This window comes from Amblyraja radiata, chromosome 38 (genome assembly GCF_010909765.2).
Source record: "Amblyraja radiata isolate CabotCenter1 chromosome 38, sAmbRad1.1.pri, whole genome shotgun sequence".
Lineage (NCBI taxonomy): Eukaryota > Metazoa > Chordata > Chondrichthyes > Rajiformes > Rajidae > Amblyraja > Amblyraja radiata.
In genome coordinates this window covers 3,756,382-3,777,159 of record NC_045993.1, presented here as the reverse complement: position 1 = coordinate 3,777,159, position 20,778 = coordinate 3,756,382, and the positions used below count along the sequence as shown (strand labels likewise).

The window sequence follows — 20,778 nt, the reverse complement described above, 5'->3', positions numbered from 1 at the left end:
GTTGCCTATTTCCTTCGCTCCATAGATGCTGCTGCACCCGCTGAGTTTCTCCAGCAATTTTGTGTACCTTTGAGGGCAGACATGTTGACTTGAAATAAAGACACTTCGTCTCGGTACACCAAGGGTCGTTTGTGAGTTATTTAGCCCTCGAATACAACAATGGGCTTCCGTAAAATCATGAGAGGACTAGATCGGGTAGACGCACAGAGTCTCTTGCCCAGAGTACGGGAATCGAGAACCAGGGGACATGGGTTCAAGGTGAAGGGGAAAAGATTTAATAGGAATCTGAGGGGTAACTTTTTCACAGAGGGCGCAGCTTTAAGGTGAGAGGGGTAAAGTTTAAAGGAAATGTGGACCCAGGATTGAACGGGTTAATATATGATGAGCGTTCAAAAGGGAACTGCAGATGCTGGAATATCGAAGGTACACAAAATTGCTGGGGAAACTCAGCGGGTGCAGCAGCATCTATGGAGCGAAGGAAATAGGCGACGTTTCGGGCCGAAACCCTTCTTCATGATGAGCGTTTGACGGCACTGGGCCTCTACTCGTTGGAGTTTAGAAAGGTGAGGGGGGACCTCATTGAAACGTACCGAATAGTGAAAGGCCTTGATAGAGTGGATGTGGGGAGGATGGTGGGAGATTCTAGGACCTGGGGCCAGAGCTTCAGATCTACTTTAGGAAGGATGTACTTTAGGAAGGAGATGAGGAGGAATTTCTTTAGTCACAGGGTGGTGAATCTGTGGAATTCATTGCCACAGAAGGCAGTGGAGGCCAAGTCAATGGATATCTTCAAGGCAAAGATAGATAGATTGTTGATTAGTACGGGTGTCAGGGGTTAGGGGGAGAAGGCAGGAGAATGGGGTTGACAGGGAAGGACAGGTCATCCATGATTGAATGGCGGAGTAGACATGATGGAACGAATGACCCAATTCTGCTCCGAGAACTTAAGGAACGCTTTCCCATTCCCAGTGGATAGGGCTGGGTTCCTGGAATGTTTGGGACTATCCTGACATTTAATTCAGGCTGGGACTATCCCGACATTTAAGAAACAGGTAGACAGGTACGTGGATAGGACATTGGATAGGTTTGGAGGGATATGGACCAAGTGCAGGAAAGTGGGACTAGTGTAGCTGAGGCATGTTGGGCGGTGTGGGCAGGTTGAGCCGAAGGGCCCGTTTTCACACTGTATCACTCTATGACCATGTAATGCAGGGCATTGAAAATCATTTACCTGTCCACCCTTGTGGAAAAGCTGGCTCTTGGCTGGGTCCGGAATACCAGCCAACCACATTTTCTTCTTCCTGCAGTGAACAGAACAACAATTTAAAAAAAAATCAGTAATAAGAAGCCAGGGTTCCTGAGGTAAGGAGGAAAATGACGAGATAATTTCTGTATTTCCATGTGTTCCAAGAGCTACCAGCCTTGGAGGGCATCTACCACACGCGGTGCCTCAGGAAGGCCCTCAGCATCCATAAGGACTCATCACACCCCTGCCACGGTCTATTTCAACTACTTCCCTCCGGCAGACGTTACAAGGCCTTCTACGCCCGAACCTCCAGACTCAGGAACAGTTTTATCCCAAGAGCTATAGCGGCTCTGAACCGGCCCTAATGAGTGCCCCCCCACCCACCCCCTTTGGACAGTCTCCCTCAGATGGTCACGTCAATCAATTCAGCTTGCTTATTTATGTATTGTATTTATTTACCTTTCTTGTACATCAGTGGAGCTGCACACTAAATCTCGTTGCACTGACGTGCAATGACAATAAAAGATATATTATTATTATTATTATTATAAGAACTCATTCATAACACATGGAAACACAGAGATGATCTAAAACTCGGGCCATTCGGCCCATCTAGTCTGTGCTGGTGCTTACACTGATCCTTGGGTCTTGATTCCCCTACACAGGTTAAAAGACTCTGTGCATCTACCATATCTACCCCTGTCATGATCTTATACACCTCCATAAGATCACCCCTCGTCCTCCTGCGCTCCAAGGAATAAAGTCCGAGCATGCCTGACCTCCACCTACCGCTCAGGCTCTCAAATCCTGGTATTTGACCCATGTGACAATTATGTACACTTCTAGATGACAATTAAACACTCTTGACCAAAGATTATAGAGCAGAGCAAGATAGACCACTCCTCCGAAATCCAATAGACTGACGTGTAGTACGTAACGGAACGTCACGGCCGCCATTTGTGTAAGCCAAACGCGACATCTTTGGAAGTGGGGACGGACTCCACAGTTATACAATCTGCTCTTACATCAGGTCGCAGGGAAAAGCAGAGATACTCGAGGCTTCTCTAGTATCTTTGGGGGGAGAGGACGTTTCCTCCACTCCTGAGTTGATCCAGGACTGATTCTCGGTTCCCCCCGATACCAGATGAAGGCGGCCGGCGGGAAAGCCTCAAGCGTCTGCCCGCGGTCGGCGCTCCCGAGGGAGGCAGCGGGCAATGCTCCTCTAGTATCTTTGGTGTAATCAGTGTTGTTGGGAACAGTGTATTATACAGCATCGATCACTTCACATATTTAGTTAATATTATTGTAGGTTTTATTAATAGTATTGTAAATTGCAGCTCACTAAAATGGCGGCATGTCATACCCATGTCATACTACGCTTTTTTCACAGAGTGGCGCATCTTGCTACGCTCTATAATCTTTGCTCTTGACTCATGTATAGGAAGGAACTGCTGGTTTACACTGAAGATAGACACAAAATGCTGGAGTAACTCAGCGGGACAGGCAGCGTCTCTGGATAAGTAAGTAAGTAAGTTTATTGGCCAAGTATTCACATACAAGGAATTTGCCTTGGTGCTCCGCCCACAAGTAACAACATGACATACAGTGACAGTAACGAATGACTCAGAAAACACTAAACATTAATAATAATAAAACATTAATGATAAAACACCATTGATCAAGCATGTGAACCAACAAAATACCAGATCAAAGGGAGGTGACAGATGGAATGGGTGACATTTCTGGTCGAGACCCTTCTTGGAAGATCAGCACCTCGTATTTCGCTTGGGCAGCCCAAAGGTATGAATATTGATTTCTCTAACTCCAAGTAACCCATGCTTCCCTCGCCCTTCCTAGTTCTCCGACTAGTTTATCTCTCCTCCTGAGTAAAGTTTACTGATTGTGCACCTCGTTGTCGCCTTCCCCTCAGCTAACAGTGAACCATTCCTCATTTATCTTGATCTTTGTCCCCCTTTGATCTCTCGTTTTCACACCTTACCCTTCCACATATCGCTGTATCTCCCTGACCCTCAGTCTGCCGAAGCGTCTCGACCTGAAACGCCACCCATTCCTTCTCTCCAGAGATGCCGCCTGTCCCGCTGAGTTACTCCAACTGAGAAAGCGCTCGGATAGTTGAAGAAGAATAATCAACCTTACCTTTTTATGACCAGAGCGGCGATCGGGGTGACGATGATAAGGAATATCATCAGGCTGCAAGCCACAATGATGAGGGACTCCTTATCTGTATAAACAAAGGAACATATTGAATAAGATGATCATCAAACTTGGGATAGACACAAAATGCTGGAGTAGCTCAGCGGGTCTGGCAGCATCTCTGGAGAAAAAGGAATAGGTGATGTTTCGGGTGGAGACCCTTCATAGGTCTGATGCGAAGGTTCTCGACCCAAAACGTTGCTTATTCCTTCTCTCCAGAGATGCTGCCTGACCCGCTGAGTTACTCCAGCTTTTTATGTCCCTTCTGGGTAAATGTACACTTTAATAGTAAGATTAAACGAGAACTTACCAGTTTGAAGTTTGATCTTTATTTTATGAGGAGTTACGATGAGCGATTATGTGAAGAAGCCGTCAGCCCGCATGCGCGTCAATCTTCAAAGCAGCGGTGTGAAGTCACAGATAAAACAGTTGATGAACTGATAATAGTAAGATTGGAGAACTAGCAACTACCAGCTGTATTTTATGAGGAGGGTGGGAGGTGAGGGCACGTAATCCCTCGACGTAACTCCTCATAAAATAAAGATCAAACTTCAAACTGGTAAGTTCTCATTTAATCTTACTATTTTACTTCGGAGTCACGTGAGTGACTAGGTGAAGATTTTGAAGCTCTGTGACTTCATGCCGTGGAAACTAGTCCATGCGTCACACACTGCGTGATTGACCAAGGAGGAGTGGAAATCAAGTATTGAGTCATGACAAAATTTGGAACATGCTGAACACCATTTTTAATGGACAAATTAAATAGAAAAAACCCCTCTTACACTCGAGAGGGGTTTACAAAACAGAACTTAAAATAGAGTTTGCGAACCCACTCGACCTCGTTACAGGTTTATTGTAATATGTCTGGAACATGTGTTCTGAGGCCCATCCTGCTGCCGCTAGGATTTGGTCCGACCAGACGTCCAGGACCCTTGCTGCTGACGTAGCTGCAGCCCTAGTGGAATGAGATAAACACATCAGGGTCTATCCCAGCCTCAGTGAGGACATGCTTTAACCATCTAGAGATGGTTTGAGCTGAAACCTTTTTATGCAGTTTTTTGTGACTGATAAATAATGTAAGTTCTGACCCTCTAAGAACCTTGGTTACTTTAATATATTGGTAGAGGTGTGTGACCACACATAATCGGGGGTCTAAGGGGTATGCCATGAATTGAAGCTTGAGACCGGAAACACCAGGTCTGCTCTGTTTAATGAGATCATAGACACAAAACGTAATATCACTGGTAGAGATCACCATCCTATCGAGACGCAGCATCTGTAATGACTGGACCCGTTGAGCTGATACTAAAGCCATGAGCATCACTACTTTATAAGTGAACCGAAGAGGGGGCAGGGATGAAGCTGGAGCCCACTGGAGAAGTAGTGTTAAAACTACACCTACACACACCCCATATTTTGATATACCTGGGCCTGGGAGGGTTTAAGTTAAAAATACCCCTCATAAACCTGGATATTAATGGATGGGACCCAACCGAGTGACTTAAGCTTGGCAACAAATATGAGGACAACGCACTTCTGGCACAATTCAGAGCACTGTAGCTCAATCTCTCGTCAAAGTGAAGTTTTGAGAGGAATTCCAGAATGTTAGAAATGTGCGCTGTCTCATACAAGATGTTATTTTGTAAACAAAACTCTTCCCATTTTTTTATGTAGGAGATATACTGTTTTTTAGTGCTGTCCCTCCAGGCCATAGTTAGTATATCCACGGCACGGTCAGCTAGTCCCATTCCGAGAAAGGTTCTTCTTAGAATCTGTAAATCAATAAGTTAGCTGATCATGTAGGGGATCCTCTTCCCCAATGAAGGGGTGGAAAGCAGCTACTGAAATTTAAGGAACCTCTATAAGGGTTCTTATAATCACACCCAGAATGAGTGGATACCATGGTTTAGTGGCCACATTAGGGCTATAAGACTGTAGAGCATGAGCCTATTTGACTTGAAGCAGGCATAGACAGTGAAGTCAGATGTAGTAGAAACAGCAATTTATCCCAATGCAGCGAGAATACATCATCGCTATTGCCCTCGCGTCTGGTTAGCAACCAATACATATGGTAATCTTTAAGACTTAAGTCTGATCACCATGAACTTATATCCGGTGTACGTACCTAGATATATATCAAGTGTTTAATGATTTAATACCCATACTGTGTTGTTGAAATTACATGGCCTGGTGCGTTATCATATTAAACTTAGCTCGCAGATAGATAGCTGAAAAAACCCAAGTAATCCTTGGGAACACCAGTGTGATGAAAACTGCTACAATAGCCAATTTAGGATTATTTAGACTATATTACGTAACTTGGGTGCTACAGTTAACCCATTTATCCAAAGTCTTAAACTGCCATGGATGTCATTCAGTTATTCCCGGTGATCCTATAAATAGGCACCAAAATATAAGAACAAAGTGATGTTATCCAACATTCACTAAACATAATATCCCACAATTTATGATAGTGCCATACTCCGCATATCCAGAGGAACCAGATCACCTACCTCCATGGCTGATGGTTCATGTGCGGTGTGTGCTGGCGTGCGCCAGTTGCTCCTGATTGGAGTCGGGCTTAGCCCCGAGAAAGGCCTTTGGCCCTTGAGCTAGTTCTAGCTCCTCTAGACCACCTACCGCTAGCAGGGGCATATGGGTGTTGCCGTCGGAAAGCTGATGGTCTATCTGCTGGTGGAGCTCTTAGTAGTCCTACTGCTTTAGACTCATCGTCCAACTCTTTGATTTGGTTGGACAAATCTTCGCCAAATAAATAATTGGGCGGTTGTACATTGGTTGATTTACATAACTCCGCAAACTTAGGGTTAAGTACAGGACGAATTGCGTTTTCCCTAAAACAAATTATTTGAAAATGCGCATTACACATTAGAGCTAATGCGTCTTGTCACATTTCAGTCAGGGAGGTTGAATCTACAGTCTGAAGAAGGGTTTCGGCCCGAAACGTTGCCTATTTCCTTCGCTCCATAGATGCTGCTGCACTCGCTGAGTTTCTCCAGCTTTTTTGTGTACCTTCGATTTTCCAGCATCTGCAGTTCCTTCTTAAACAGGTTGAATCTACAGACCTGGTGAAGGCAGTGTCACCAGCAGCAAGCAGACTCAAGATTCTTTGAAGTTTTACTTCCTGAGTTTTAATAGTAAGACAATCAACAATGCAATAAACCATAATATTGATTTAAATGTATTAATGGTTTATTTTATAAAGAAAACAATAGCAACCCCTTCTGTCCCGGGGGAAACTATAAATCAGAACTCAAAACAGAATGGCCAAATACCCCTGGTTCGACAATTGGTTTATGATAATAATTTTGGAACATCAATTCACTTGACCATCCTGCGGCCGCGAGGATATGATCTATGGGGACATTCATTTCCATAGTCACTGATGTTGATGCCGCCCTGGTGGAATGAGATTTAAAATTGTCAGTGTCAAATCCAGTATTAAAACACATTTATACTCCCTGGCTTTTGACCATGCATGAGACTTTGCTCCTGCTTGTAGTGTTTTTAATATTTCTTTATTTTGAATATCTTTACTTACTCCATCTTTTAACTGTTATTATTGGTGTGTATTAACTTTTTTGTCAATGATTAGTGATGTACAGCACTTTGTTGCAACTATGTTTGTTTTTAAAAGTGCTCTATAAATAAAATTATTATTATTATTATTATAATACCTGCATAAATCCGAACCTGCTTCAGCCACCTTGAAATTGTCTGAACCGATACCTTACTATGCGTTTTTTTGTGGCTGATAAACAATGCTGATTCCACACCTCTTAGGGTTCTGGTGGCCTCGATGTAATATAGCAGGTGTACCACCACACATAGGCGTGAGATAATCTTAAACCCTGTTACCCCCCGGTCTGCTCTGCTTGAGTAGATCATAGATGTAAAAGGTAATGGCATCTGCAGATACCTCCACCCTGTCTAGGCGCAGCTTCTGCAATGTCTGCATCCGTTGCGCTGAAACCAGTGCCATGAGCATGACTACCTTCATGGTGAGTTTGGCCAAAGACAGGGCTGTAACAGGAGTCCACCGACAAAGGAGCATAAGTACTTCCCCTACATTCCAGATCACCGAATACCTGGGCCTGGGAGGATTGGAATTAAAAATTCCCTTCATGAATCTGGAGACTAGAGGGTGTGACCCCACAGAATGTTGTTCTGATCCCATCCATAAATATGAGGACAGGGCACTTCTGGCCGCATTGATCGCACTATAGCTTAACTTTAGATTGAAATAGAGAGTTGACAGGAACTCTAGCACGTCTGGGATGTCTGCCATATGATATGAAATATTCTGCCATAAGCAAAACACCTCCCATTTTCTTATATAAGAGATGTACTGCTTTTGGGTACTATCCCTCCATGCCGCAGTAATAACATCCACGGTGCGATCGGATAGTCCTCTTCCCAGGTATGGCCTTCTTAGAATCTGCAAATTAATAGATCAATACGATCATGTAAAGGATGTTGATCGGCAGTTATAGGGTGCACCAGTAGGTTTCTATGTTTGGGAACAGTCATAAGGGGCTGTGTAATAAGCTGCAAAACATGGCTGAGTCGGTCAGTCGGGTACCACCAATACTCCTGAGGCGGAGTCCTGCTTGATTTTTTTGCAGACACCGACTGATGAGGCAAAATGGAGGAAATGCATACAAAAACATTCCACCCCAATGCAGCGAGAATGCATCCACCGCTACTGCCCCAGGATCTGGTTCCCATGAAACATATTTAGGTAACTGGTGGTTTAGTCTGGATGCAAACAAATCAATATCCGGCATTCCAAACCGAGCAACAAAATTGTTAAATATCTCATGATTCAACATCCATTCTGTGTTGTCATTGAATTTGTGTGACCTTGTGTCTGCCACTATGTTGCATCTACCTAGTAGGTAGACTGCTGAGAGCCAAATGACTCTGGTAATACACCAGCTCCAAATCAAATTTGCCAATCTATCACAAGATTCCGACTTGATTCCACCCATGTGATTAACATACGCCACTGCCGTAGTGTTGTCAATCTGAACCTGAACATGCAAGTGACACTTAGTAGAGCAATAAGCTTTAAGCCCATAAAATGTTCCGAAAAGTTCTAAATAATTAATCCCTCGTGATTGCAGAAGAGGTACCTCATGCATATTCCATCTGCCTCCACAGCTGGAAATAGTCTCAGTAGCGCCCCAACCTAGAGCACTGACATCAGTCTGTAAGACAATGGAAGGTGGTTCGACCAGAATTTTGCTGGAACGACTTGAGACATTCATGATCCACCATTGTACTTCAGCAATGGCTGCAGCTCGTAATTGCATGGGTCTGTCAAAATGCCCTGAGTGTATTCTCAGTGCCTGCTCCTTAGCTCGCTGTAATTGTTGGTAATGCAGAGGTCCAAACTGCACAGCTGGAAACGAAGCCACTAATTTGCCAATCAGGCTGGCCACCTGTCTAATTGAAGGTCGTTGCTGTGCAATGAGCTCGATACAGCCTTCAATTAACTGCAGCCTTTTGTCCCTGGGCAGAGTCACTGATATGTGAACTGAGTAATAGTGAAACCCAAGTAATCAATAACTGTGCCTGGTATTAATTTGGATTTATCTGGATGAATTAGAAACCCCAATTTCTCTAAAGTGAGCTTAACAACTGAAACAGATGATTCAGCTGTGTCCCGAGTCTTTCCTATAATTAAAATGTCGTCCAAATAGGCCATTACAATATGACCCTGAGCTCGAAGTAGAGCCAGGACTGATTTTAGATCTAGGAGCTGAGGTTAAGCATTAGGCAGTGCTTTGTATTGCCATAATTGACTCATCCAGCTAAATTTCAAATATCTCCTATCATCGCCATGAACAGACACTGAGTAATAAGCATCTTTAAGATCTATGCTTGCCATATTGTTATTGGTGCTCCACTCCCTTTCCTGCTGGACATATACAGGAAGAGATGTATCAGCAGAGCCATCTCCATCATCAAAGACCCCTACCACCCATCGCATCACATATTCTCCATCCTGCCATCTGGGAAGAGGTACAGGAGCATTAGCTGCAAAACCAGCAGGATGCTCCTCAGCTTCTTCCCGCAGGCCATAAGACTGATAAACGGACTTTGCCCCCTGCCAAAGTATCGCGCACAATGCAATGTTTCCTCTGGGTATGTGAGTACTCAGGAAAATTACAATAAAGATATACTATACTATACTATACAACATCTTCTGGACATTAGTTGTTTAGTAGTAGCAACATTTTCCATTTTAAAATGTTTATACTGTACAAAGGGGTTAAGGCTCGTCAGATCAAGGATGGTTCTATGTCCTCCATCCTTTTTTGACCTAGGAAATATATTTGACACAAATTGGTGGAGTTGGCGAACCGACTTCTCAATTACCCCTTTTTTGCATAATTTTTCAAGTTCTGCCTGTATCTCCATATTCTCTTTCTGTGAGAAAATAATTGTCCAGCTTGGAACATGCTGAGTGGGTGGACCCAAATTGGGATAGAATTCAATACAAAAACCTTTTATACTGCACAGTATAAACGGATCTGATGTTATCTTATCCCATTCATTTAGGAAGAAGTGTAACCTCCCCCCAACTGGTAGGTGTTTCCCACTTAGTATGTTTCTATCAGGACCAGATCCACCTACCTCCATGGTTACCGGTGGAATTCGTTGCCCCTGGTTCCGAGTGGGAAAATTCACATTTCCTCGTGTCCCAGTAGCAGTGCGCCAACTGCGCATATTCGGAAAAGGCCGACTTGTTCCTTCACCGGCCCCAGTCATTGCACGTCGGTAGGGGAACCGCCTCCGAACCGTTCTGCCGACCACCGGCGCTTTAATTAACCCCGCGGTTTTTGCCTCGTCGTCGAGTTCTTTTACTCTCTTGGCGAGGTCCTCCGCAGGTTTGGCGGTTGAATATTGGTGGGCTTACAGAGTGTCGCAAATTTAGGGTGGATAGTAGGCTGTATGGCACTTTTCGGCAAACAGTTAATTCCAAAATGTGAACTGTACATGAGGGCTAAAGCATCCTGCTGTGATTCAGACCAGATGCCCCTCATCCATTGATCTAGCAAACGCCGTAATTCCTGCGGCGAGCAACTTCAGCACCCGTTGGAGCTTCATCTCTTGTGCCCGAATCCCAATGCCCATATGGCCCCATATGACATGATTAACCGTTGGTACTTTCAGTAGTGCACAATTAAGCGGGGCTTCATATTGTTTCGCTGTCTCGTCCATTGTCAGCTCTTGCAGCTGATGGGAGAGTAAATAATTAATTGTTGTTGCCAATCCTTCTCCCAACGGCTCCCCTGACTCTCTGGGGATGTCAAACCTTTGTGCCAGACATGGTATTTCAGGCTGATCCCTTGGGCTCTGCTCACCCACAGATTCAGCGTCAGAATAATACTGACCCGTCAAGCTCTCCTCCTCCAAGAGGGAACGATTGAGCAGCCCTATTTCAGGCGCTGCTTGCGGGGGCTCTCCCATAGGCCGACGCATTTACAGCCCTATTTCAGGCACTGCTGGCGCGGGCTCTCCCGTTGGCCGACGCATATACAGCCCTATTTCTGGCACTGCTGGCGCGGCCTCTGCCGTTGGCCGGCGCGGACTCCACTCCTCATCCCGGAGTGTGTCCTGATAGAGCATCCTTTCCATGAGGAGCTCTATTTTAGATATCCGTGCAGAAAAGGATAACCCACCTGGTCCGACACATGCGAGTCTATGGGCCGAGCAGACTTTCTAATAGCCTTACGCCCCAACGGTGCGGCGACGGTGTTCACAGGCAACGAGTCTGCAGTCGCTGGCCTCCCTGCCAACGACTCAATAGGTGAATTAAGCGGGCGCCTGCTTCCCGCACTCCCGCGGTCTTCCATGGTTTTACCAGCGGCTCGCCTCGCCTTCCCTTTTAACACTTTCTCCATGGTAAACTTGATCTGAAAAACAAGCCTTACTCCCACAAGAAAGTGACCTCCGACTAAGCTGAAACACTTACCTTGAGGTTTTTAAACTTACCGCTGGAGGAGCGCTCCTCCTCCCAACTGGTCGCTGCGCCATGCGTCTGACATTAATGACGCGCATGCGGCTGGACGGGGTCTTCTTCATGTAGTCACTCACGTGACTCCGAAGTAAAATGCCTCCTCCCATGTAACTCCAAATAGAGCTATTAACGATGGGAACCTTAAGTGAGGCGTAGTTGCTGGGTGCCTGGTGCTTCATAGCTGTTTCCAGCATGATCTGCTCCTGGAGTTGATGAGAGGTCAGGTAATTTATACTGGCCGCTAGCTCTTCACTCTACGGCTCACTGATTAGAGACGGCATTGCAAATTTAGATACTATGGATGGTACCTTACTTTCTTGCAGGTCTTGTGCTTCTATCATAGCACTGAAGGGTAAGCCCGTCCAAGTCTGTTGACCTACACTCCCTTCTTCCGACAGGGAGATAAAAGGCAACCCTGCACCAGGTGCTGCTACGGATCCCTCAAGCCCGTGTTGATATAACTCCTGCTCCTGGAGTATATCATGCTGGAGCAATTTATGCATTAGCTGCTCCATGCGGGACATTCGTCCAACAACGTTCCCTGTAAGGGGAGGCGAATCCTCCCGGCCGGACTCATCTAAGAAAACCGGCCTCTTAGTTTTACACTTGGCCTTCCCGACTTTTGGGGTAAGCAAGGTGCCTTCCAGAAGGTGTTGTGTCGGAAGTTGCTGGCTGTGTTGCCAGCGAACGAGCCGGTGAGACCGACGGCCGCCCGCTGACCCCACTCCCGCGATCCTCAGTAGCGGTTCTCCCCGCGGCCCGTCTGGTCTTCCCCCTGGTTTTGTCCCTAGTGTAAAGTTCGTTTCCTAAAAGTAATACGGAGAAACGAATAAAGTTTAAACTTACCTGGAGGCCTTTAAACCTACTGCTGGAGGAGCGACGCGCCTGCCAGCCAGTCGCGGCGCAATGCGTGGACGTAATGACGCACATGCGGGCTAACGGCTTCTTCACTTAGTCACTCACGTGACTCCGAAGTAAAATTTGATACAAGGCTGGCTGTTGGAGAGCGTGGCTGTGTTTCAGTGATGTACCTTGGTTGGTGTCAAAGTCGACAGACTGGCTCCATCCACTCCAGATTCCGCAGTAGCTGTAAATGTCAGCGCTACACTTCACCTTGGCCTGCATTCTGACCCTGTACCGGCTGGAAGGATCCAGGGAATCTTTTGGCAGGTTGAATTTATTGTTGCCGAAAGGAATTTGCCACGTCTTGTTTTTCTAGCGGGAGGAAATATAACAACGTTGATCTCACACTGCCCTTTAAGGTTAGTTTCAGCTTTAAAGAGACAGGGCAGAAACACGCCCTTCGTCCCACCGAGTCCGCGCCCCGACCAGCGATCCCCGCACACCAACGCTACCCTGCACACACACACACACACACACACACACACACACACACACACACACACACACACACACACACACACACACACACACACACACACACACACACACACACACACACACAAAAATACACACACACACAAACACACACACACAATCCACACACACACACGCACACACACACGCGCACACAAAACACACACACACACACACGCACACACACACAAACACACACACACACACACGCGCACACACACACACAAAACACACACACACACACACAAACACACACACACACACACACGCGCACACACACACACAAAATACACACACACACAAACACGCGCACACACACACACAAAACACACACACACACACACGCGCACACACACACACACACACACACACACAGAAACACACACACAGAAACACACACACACACACTAGGGACAGCTTACAAACTTTACAGAATGTACAAACTCTGTGCAGACAAATACCCGTGGTCGGGATCGAACGCGGGTCTCTGGCGTCACCCTATGTGTCACTTGCCTCCCAAGGACGATCAACCTTCTTGTAGCTGACTTGGTACTCCAATTCATAAAGAGTTTTAATGGATTTCCAGCACAGTTGCAATCTTCTATCAGGTAACTCATTCATGGTCAAGTTGTATGGAGGGTTTGGTCTAACTAATGAACAAAAGAAAACAAAAATGTATAAGCAGGAGGCACAAGAACGCACACTGATGCAGAATTAGTCATAGAGGCACAGTGGTGGTGAATCTGTGGAATTAATTGCCACAGAAGGCTGTGGAGGCCAAGTCAACGGGGATTGTTAAAGCAGAGATAGATAGATTATTGATTAGTACGGGTGTCAGGGGTTAAGGGGGAGAAGGCAGGAGAATGGGGTTAGGAGGGAGAGATAGATCAGCCATGATTGAATGGCGGAGTAGACTTGATGGGCCGAATGGTCTAATTCTGCTCCTATCCCTTATGAACTCATGAGTCACACAGCATTGGAAACGGGGCCCTTGACCCATCTTGTCCATGCTGACCAAGGTGCCAGGTGCTCAAATGTCCCTAGTGTCGGATAGTGTTAATGTGCAGGGATCACTGGTCGGTGCGGACTCGGTGGGCTGAAGGGCCTGTGTCCACGCTGTATCTCTAAACTAAACTAATCTCAAAGACGTGCGGGTTTGTATGTTAATCGATCCTCTGTAAAATTGGCCTTGATATTCAGGGAGAAGATGAGAAAGTGGAGCAACATAGAACTAGGGTGAAGATGGTCAACTCGGTGGGCCAAAGCAAGGATCCTATAGCGGAGCAAGATAGACCACTCCTTCTAAATGCAATGGGCTGACGTGTAGTACGCAACAGAGTGCGGAACGTGGGCCTTTTTTTCATCCATTTCAGTAACCCGACTCGACCCGACCCGACCCGCAGTGTAATCAACGTTGCGGGGGAACAGTTTGTGTTAATAAATTATAATTCTGAAAATGAGAAGATTTTTACCAAATAACTTTGATTTTTACGAGGAGCAACTAGTATCTTTGCTCCGCTACGACGGGATCTTTGGTGCGGAGACGGAAGCCGGTTACGGAAATGGGGCCGAAAATCGCCCATGAATCTGCCCATGGCCGTACTACGCCTTTTTCGTCGAGTGATCTATCTTGCTCGCTGTAGGATCTTTGGGCCAAAGGGCCTGTTTCCAGGTTGTATCTCTAAACCAAACTAAACGTTGGGAGTTAGTCATTCTTGATATCTCTGCTGCTGACCAGAAGTAATATAGGAATATAACACTTGTAATAGTGTAATAGGGATCTGAGGGGTAACTTTTTCACACAAAGGGTGGTGGGTGTATGGAATGAGCTGTCAGAAGAGGTAGTTGAGGCTGGGACTATCCCAACGTTTAAGAAACAGTTGGACAGGTACACGGATAGCACAGGTTTGGAGGGATATGGATGAAAATGCAGGCAGATGAGACTAGTGTAGATGGGACACGTTGGCCGGTGTGGGCAAGTTGGGCCTGTTTCCACGCTGTATCATTCTATGACTCTGAGTGGATTGAAGAACAGAACTCACTAGTTTGGTAAGGGTGATATACCACCGATGGTTCCACGAGTTGGAGGGACACCTCATACTCCTCAAACTCCGCTCGGTCACGGACATGTATGTTGCACCCATGAACCGTGAAGTTTGAGTCTTCACGGAGTATCACAGACGAATTGCATACCTGGGTCCTGAAAAGGAGAAAGGATTTCAAAAGTACGTTCAACTTTCATTCAAAGGTTCAAAAGCCACTGAACTAAAATGATTGAAAAGACTAGGCTTGTATTCACCGGAGTTTAGAAGGATGAGGGGGAGAATCTTATAGAAACATATAAAATTATAAAAGGGCTGGACAAGGTAGATGCAGGAAAAATGTTCCCAATGTTGGGCGAGTCCAGAACCAGGGGCCACACAGTCTTAGAATAAAGGGGAGGCCATTTAGGACTGAGGTGAGAAAAAACGTTTTCACCCAGAGAGTTGTGAATTTGTGGAATTCCCTGCCACAGAGGGCAGTGGAGGCCAAATCAATGGATGGATTTAAGAGAGAGTTAGTTAGAGCTCTAGGGGCTAGTGGAATCGAGGGATATGGGGAGAAGGCAGGCACGGGTTATTGATTTGGGACGATCAGCCATGATCACAATGACCGAATGGCGGTGCTGGCTCGAAGGGCCAAATGGCCTCCTCCTGCACCTATTTTCTATGTTTCTACGCTAATGGGCCTGCCCCACTTAGGTGATTCTTTAGGCGATTGCCAGGGACTTGTTTTAATGGGATTCACCTACAACACCTGCCTACAACCCACGACAACACCGATGTCAACCTACGACAGCAAAAATGATCGCCACAGACGCCGAAAATGTTTCAACATGTTGAAAATGTTGCGGTTGTCGCACAAGTGGGACAGGCCCATCAGCTAAAGTCCAAGAAGGTGGAAGTTTGTAGGTTATTTTGCTTCAATTCGCTGTATCTCTAAACTAAACTAAACATGGTACACACAGCAACCGCAGTCGGGACAGAACCCGGATCTCCCCCATTTCGCTACATGTGGTCATATTCCTCATTCCTCGGCCCACCTGCCCAACCGATCAAGTACCGGCCACTCAGGCAATGTGTCTGTGCTGGGATTGAGGACACAACCCTGTGGTCCCGATGGGGAGACGTTAACTTTACTCAGAACCGACGATAGACGCATTTGTCTGGAGTAACTCAGCGGGACAGGCAGCATCGCTGGAGAGAAGGAATGGGTGACGTTTCAGGTCGAAGCCCATTCTTCTGCCTTCCCCCCCATAACCCCTGGCACCCAAACTAATCAACCATTTCCAGTTAATGAGAGACTAGGAAACATCACTTATTCCTTTTTCTCCAGAGATGCTGCCTGATCTGCTGAGTTACTCCAGCTTTTTGTGTCTATCTTCGGTTTAAACCAGCATCTGTAGTTCCTTGTGTATGATCAGCCATGATCATATTGAATGGCGGTGCAGGCTCGAAGGGCCAAATGGCCTACTCCTGCACCTATTTTCTATGTTTCTATGAAGGAACTGCAGATGCTGGTTATATCTAAGATAGACACAAAATGCTGGAGTAATTCAGCGGGACAGGCAGCCTCTACGGAGGGAAGGAATGGGCGACGTTTTGGATCGAGACCCTGCTTTAGAAATATCTCCCATTCCTTCTCACCAGAGATGCTGCCCGTCCCGCTGGGTTACTCCAGCATTTTATGTCTATCTGCAGTTCCTTTCAACACATACTTACTCGGAGCTGGTGGCCTTTCCATAGTGCAGGTTGAAGGTGAAAAGGTCACTAGACATTTTAGTTACTTCCCAAGTACATTCGATCTCCTGGAGACCATCGAAAAAACACTGCAGGTTTCGAGGCATCACCTCTGCCTCAGCTGTGGAGGAACAGGTCGGATTGTTAGCGTGGAATCAAGCCTCGCTTGAGTTTGAAGATAGATGCAAAATGTCGGACTGATGCCCCTGTCCCACTTAGGAAACCTGAACGGAAACCTCTGGAGACTTTGCGCCCCACCCAAGGTTTCCGTGCGGTTCCCGGAGGTTGCAGGAGGTTGCAGGTAGTGGAAGCAGGTAGGGAGACTGACAAAAAACCTCCGGGAACCGCACGGAAACCTTGGGTGGGGCGCAAAGTCTCCAGAGGTTTCCGTTCAGGTTTCCTAAGTGGGACAGGGGCATTACTCAACGGGTCAGACACTCGGCTTAGGGTTAGATGCTCCTTAACCCGCTGAGTTACTCCAGCATTTTGTGTGTATCTTCAGTTTAAACCAGCGTGCACAGTTCCGAACTACTCACTTGCAGTTCAGTTTAGTTTATTGTCACATGCATCGAGGTGCAGTGAAAAGATTTTAGTTGCATATTGTACTATCCAGTTAGCGGAAAGATTATACATTAGATTAGATTAGATTAGATTAGATTATTTAATGACCACACAGTCAAGCTGGTGGAATTCAGGTTCAGTACAGGATGTTACAAGGTAGGCTGATTCCCGTCAAACATAACATAAAACACAACATCATACAATATACAGTACATGCATGGGGAGGATATGTGCTGTTGTCATAGTGTGTTCAGAATTCGGATTGCGTGTGGGTAAGAACTGTTTTTAAATCGAGATGTCTTGGCGGGCAGTGAGCTGTAGCGCCTTCCTGATGGCAGCAGGTGGAAGATGTGGTGAGCTGGGTGGGAGGGATCAGAGATGATTTTCTTCACCCTTGACACGGACCGTTTGTGATGGAGTGATTCTATTGATGGAAGGGGAGTGCTGATGATTTTGGATGCTTTGTTAACTATGCGCTGTAATTTATTACGGGAGTGAGTGTCTAAACTGCTGAACCAGACTGTAATTGATGAAGTGAGCATGCTTTGGATGATGGCTGTGTAGAATCGGATTAGGAGGTGTTTCCTTACTCTAAACTTCTTGAGCTGGCGGAGGAAGAAGAGTCTTTGGTTGGCTTTTTTGTAGATGTGATTTGAATTGATTTTCCATTTGAGGTTATTGCTTATGTGAGTGCCAAGAAATTTGAATGAGTCAGTGGTGGATATGGGTTCGCCTGAGATGAGTAGGGGGGTCTTGGGTTGTGCCTTACGTCTGAGATCAATGATGAGTTTGTGTGTTTTTGATGTGTTGAGTAAGAGGTTATTATCTGTGCACCAAGTGACTGCTTTGTGTCGAGCCATCCACAGTGTACAGAAACATGATAAGGGGGTAACGCTTAGTGCAAGATAAAGTCCAGTGAAGTCCGATTAAAGATAGTCTGAGGGTCAACAGAGGTAGATAGTAGTTCAGCACTGCTCTCTGGTTGTGGTAGGATGGTTCAGTTGCCTGATAACAGCTGGGAAGAAACTGTCCCTGAATCTGGAGGTGCGCGTTTTCACACTTCTGTACCTCTTGCCAGATGGGAGAGGGGAGAAGAGGGAGTGGCCGGGGTGCGACTGGTCCTTGATGATGCTGCTGGCCTTGCCGAGGCAGCGTGAGGTGTAGATGGAGGCAATGGAAGGGAGGTTGGTTTGTGTGATGGTCTGGGCTGCGTCCACAATTCTCTGCAATTTCTTGCGGGTCTTGGATGGAGCTGTTCCCGAACCGTGCCGTGCCGTGATGCATCCCGATAAAATGCTATCTCCGGAGCACCGGTAGAAGTTGGTGAGAGTTGTTGGGGACATGCCGAACTTCCTAAGGCATTGGTGTAACTTTCTTGGTCGATGCTTCCATAACACTAGAGGTTTAAACCGAAGTTGGAGGCTAAAAGCTGGAGTAACTCAGCGGGACAGGCTGCATCTCTGGAGAGAAGGAATGGCTGACGTTTCAGGTCGAGACCCTTCGAGATGCTGCCTGTCCCGCTGAGTTACTCCAGCTTTTTGTGTCTATCTTCGGTTTAAACCAGCCTCTGCAGCTCACAGTTCAAAATTCAGATCTGCCAGCAGAGGGCAGAAGTGAGTGGTGCAGGTTTTTTAGTTTTAGACATTCAGCATGAGAACAGGCCCATGGAACCATTGAAGGCATTGACATGCTGGCCGCAGGTCAGGTCTTCAGGCACTGCAGGAGAGTTGCTGCCTTACAGCGCCAGAGACCCAGGTACTATCGCAAGGGTGTCAGGGGTTACGGGGAGAAGGCAGGAGAATGGGGTTGTTGACAGGGAGGAGATAGATCAGCCATGATTTGAAATGGCGGAGTAGACTTGATGGGCCGAATGGCCTTATTCTGCTCTGAAAACGTATGAAAGAAACCTCCAATGGAAGTTGTAGACACAAAATGCTGGAGTAACTCAGCGGGACAGGCAGCATCTCTGGAGAGAAGGATTGGGTGACGTTTCGGACCGAGACTGATGAAGTGTCCCGACTGAAGAAACGTCACCCTTTTCCCCTTCTCTCTGCCTGTCCCGCTGAGTTACTCCAGCATTTTGTGTCTTATCTTCGGTTTTAAACCGGCATCTGCAGTTCCTTCCTGCGCTCCCCTCCAATGGGCGTTACCTGCTTGCGGGTTTGGCTGACTTCTCTTCACACTCCAGGGGACCTCCGCGCTCCACGCGCTCCAGACGCAACGAGAGCTGCAATGCTGCGGTCTCACCCGCACGCGAGCTGCGTAGGTGCCGGCCGGGACCAGCCCCGAGCCACGGATTTCAAGATGGCGGCTGCCGCTCGCCACAGTCTCGCTCAACGAATCCTGCAGAAGAGAAAGCGCGCCGTCAGTCAGGAACCGCGAAGGGGTCTCGACCCGAAACTTCACCCATTCCTTCTCTCCAGAGATGCTGCCTGTCCCGCTGAGTTACCCCAGGGGATCTCATTGAAACACGTAAGATTGTTAAGGGTTTGGACACTCTAGAGGCAGGAAACATGTTCCCGATGTTGTGGGAATCCAGAACCAGGGGCCACACACAGTTTAAGAATAAGGAGTAAGCCATTTAGAACGGAGACGAGGAAACACTTTTTCTCACAGAGAGTGGTGAGTCTGTGGAATTCTCTGCCTCAGAGGGCGGTGGAGGCTGGTTCTCTGGATACTTTCAATAGAGAGCTAGATAGGGCTCTTAAAAATAGTGGAGTCAGGGGATATGGGGAGAAGGCAGGAACGGGGTACTGATTGGGGATGATCAGCCATGATCACATTGAATGGCGGTGCTGGCTCGAAGGGCCGAATGGCCTGCTCCTGCACCTATTGTCTATTGTCTCTATGTGTCTACAGTCAGTCACAGCATTCACTGCTTGATAGTGGTACAGCACGGAAACAGGCCCTTCTGCCCAATCTGTCCATATTCATGTCATCCGCGCAGAATTAGACCATTCGCCCCATCAAGTCTACTCCACCATTCAATCACGGCTGATCTATCTGGGATGACAGGGTAGACTTGATGGGCTGAATGGTCTAATACTACTATTCCTCATGACCTTATTTTTGTTCACAAACGACGGGCAAACACACTCCTTACCTCCCAGGACTCCCAAGATTGCTTGTAGTCAACCTCATACTGTAATGTTCCAAGGAGCACATCGAAGGAGTTGCCCATGTACCTTGACTCCCATGACAGCTTATAGTCCCCTGTCTCCGTGACATTAACCGTCAGGTTGAAGGGAGCTTGAAGCTTGACTGAAGGTTGAAAGGGGTCAAAGGGTTAACTCTGGACACACTCGAGGCAGGAAACATGTTCCCGATGTCCATTTCCATTTCCCCTGACTCTCAGTCTGAAGAAGGGTCTCGACCCGAAACGTCGCCCATTCCTTCTCTCCAGAGATGCTGCCTGTCCCGCTGAGTTACTCCAGCATTTTGTGCCTATCTTTGGTTTAAACCGGCATCTGCAGTTCCTTCCTACACTATAAAGCATTAAAATGATTTATAGTTTTATTTATAGTTTTAATGAAACATAGAAACATAGAAAACAG

General features: G+C 46.7%; 1 protein-coding gene across 5 annotated transcripts in view; it reads right to left on the bottom strand.

Moving 5' to 3' along the window:
- csf2rb (colony stimulating factor 2 receptor subunit beta) overlaps positions 1–20,778 on the bottom strand; it is a 49,918-nt gene that overhangs the window by 4,188 nt on the left and 24,952 nt on the right. For 4 of the 5 annotated variants that reach the window (XM_033013097.1, XM_033013099.1, XM_033013095.1 and 1 more), the window contains exons 5-12: positions 20,328–20,485; positions 19,375–19,567; positions 16,646–16,784; positions 14,927–15,084; positions 13,398–13,534; positions 12,539–12,722; positions 3,404–3,488; positions 1,232–1,301 (exon numbers count right to left, since the gene is read on the bottom strand). In XM_033013097.1, the coding sequence (XP_032868988.1) occupies positions 1,232–1,301; positions 3,404–3,488; positions 12,539–12,722; positions 13,398–13,534; positions 14,927–15,084; positions 16,646–16,784; positions 19,375–19,567; positions 20,328–20,485 (1,124 nt within the window). Of the gene's footprint in view, positions 1–1,231; positions 1,302–3,403; positions 3,489–12,538; positions 12,723–13,397; positions 13,535–14,922; positions 15,085–16,645; positions 16,785–19,374; positions 19,568–20,327; positions 20,486–20,778 lie in introns of all 5 variants that reach the window. The other variant, XM_033013098.1, reaches the window with a different exon arrangement.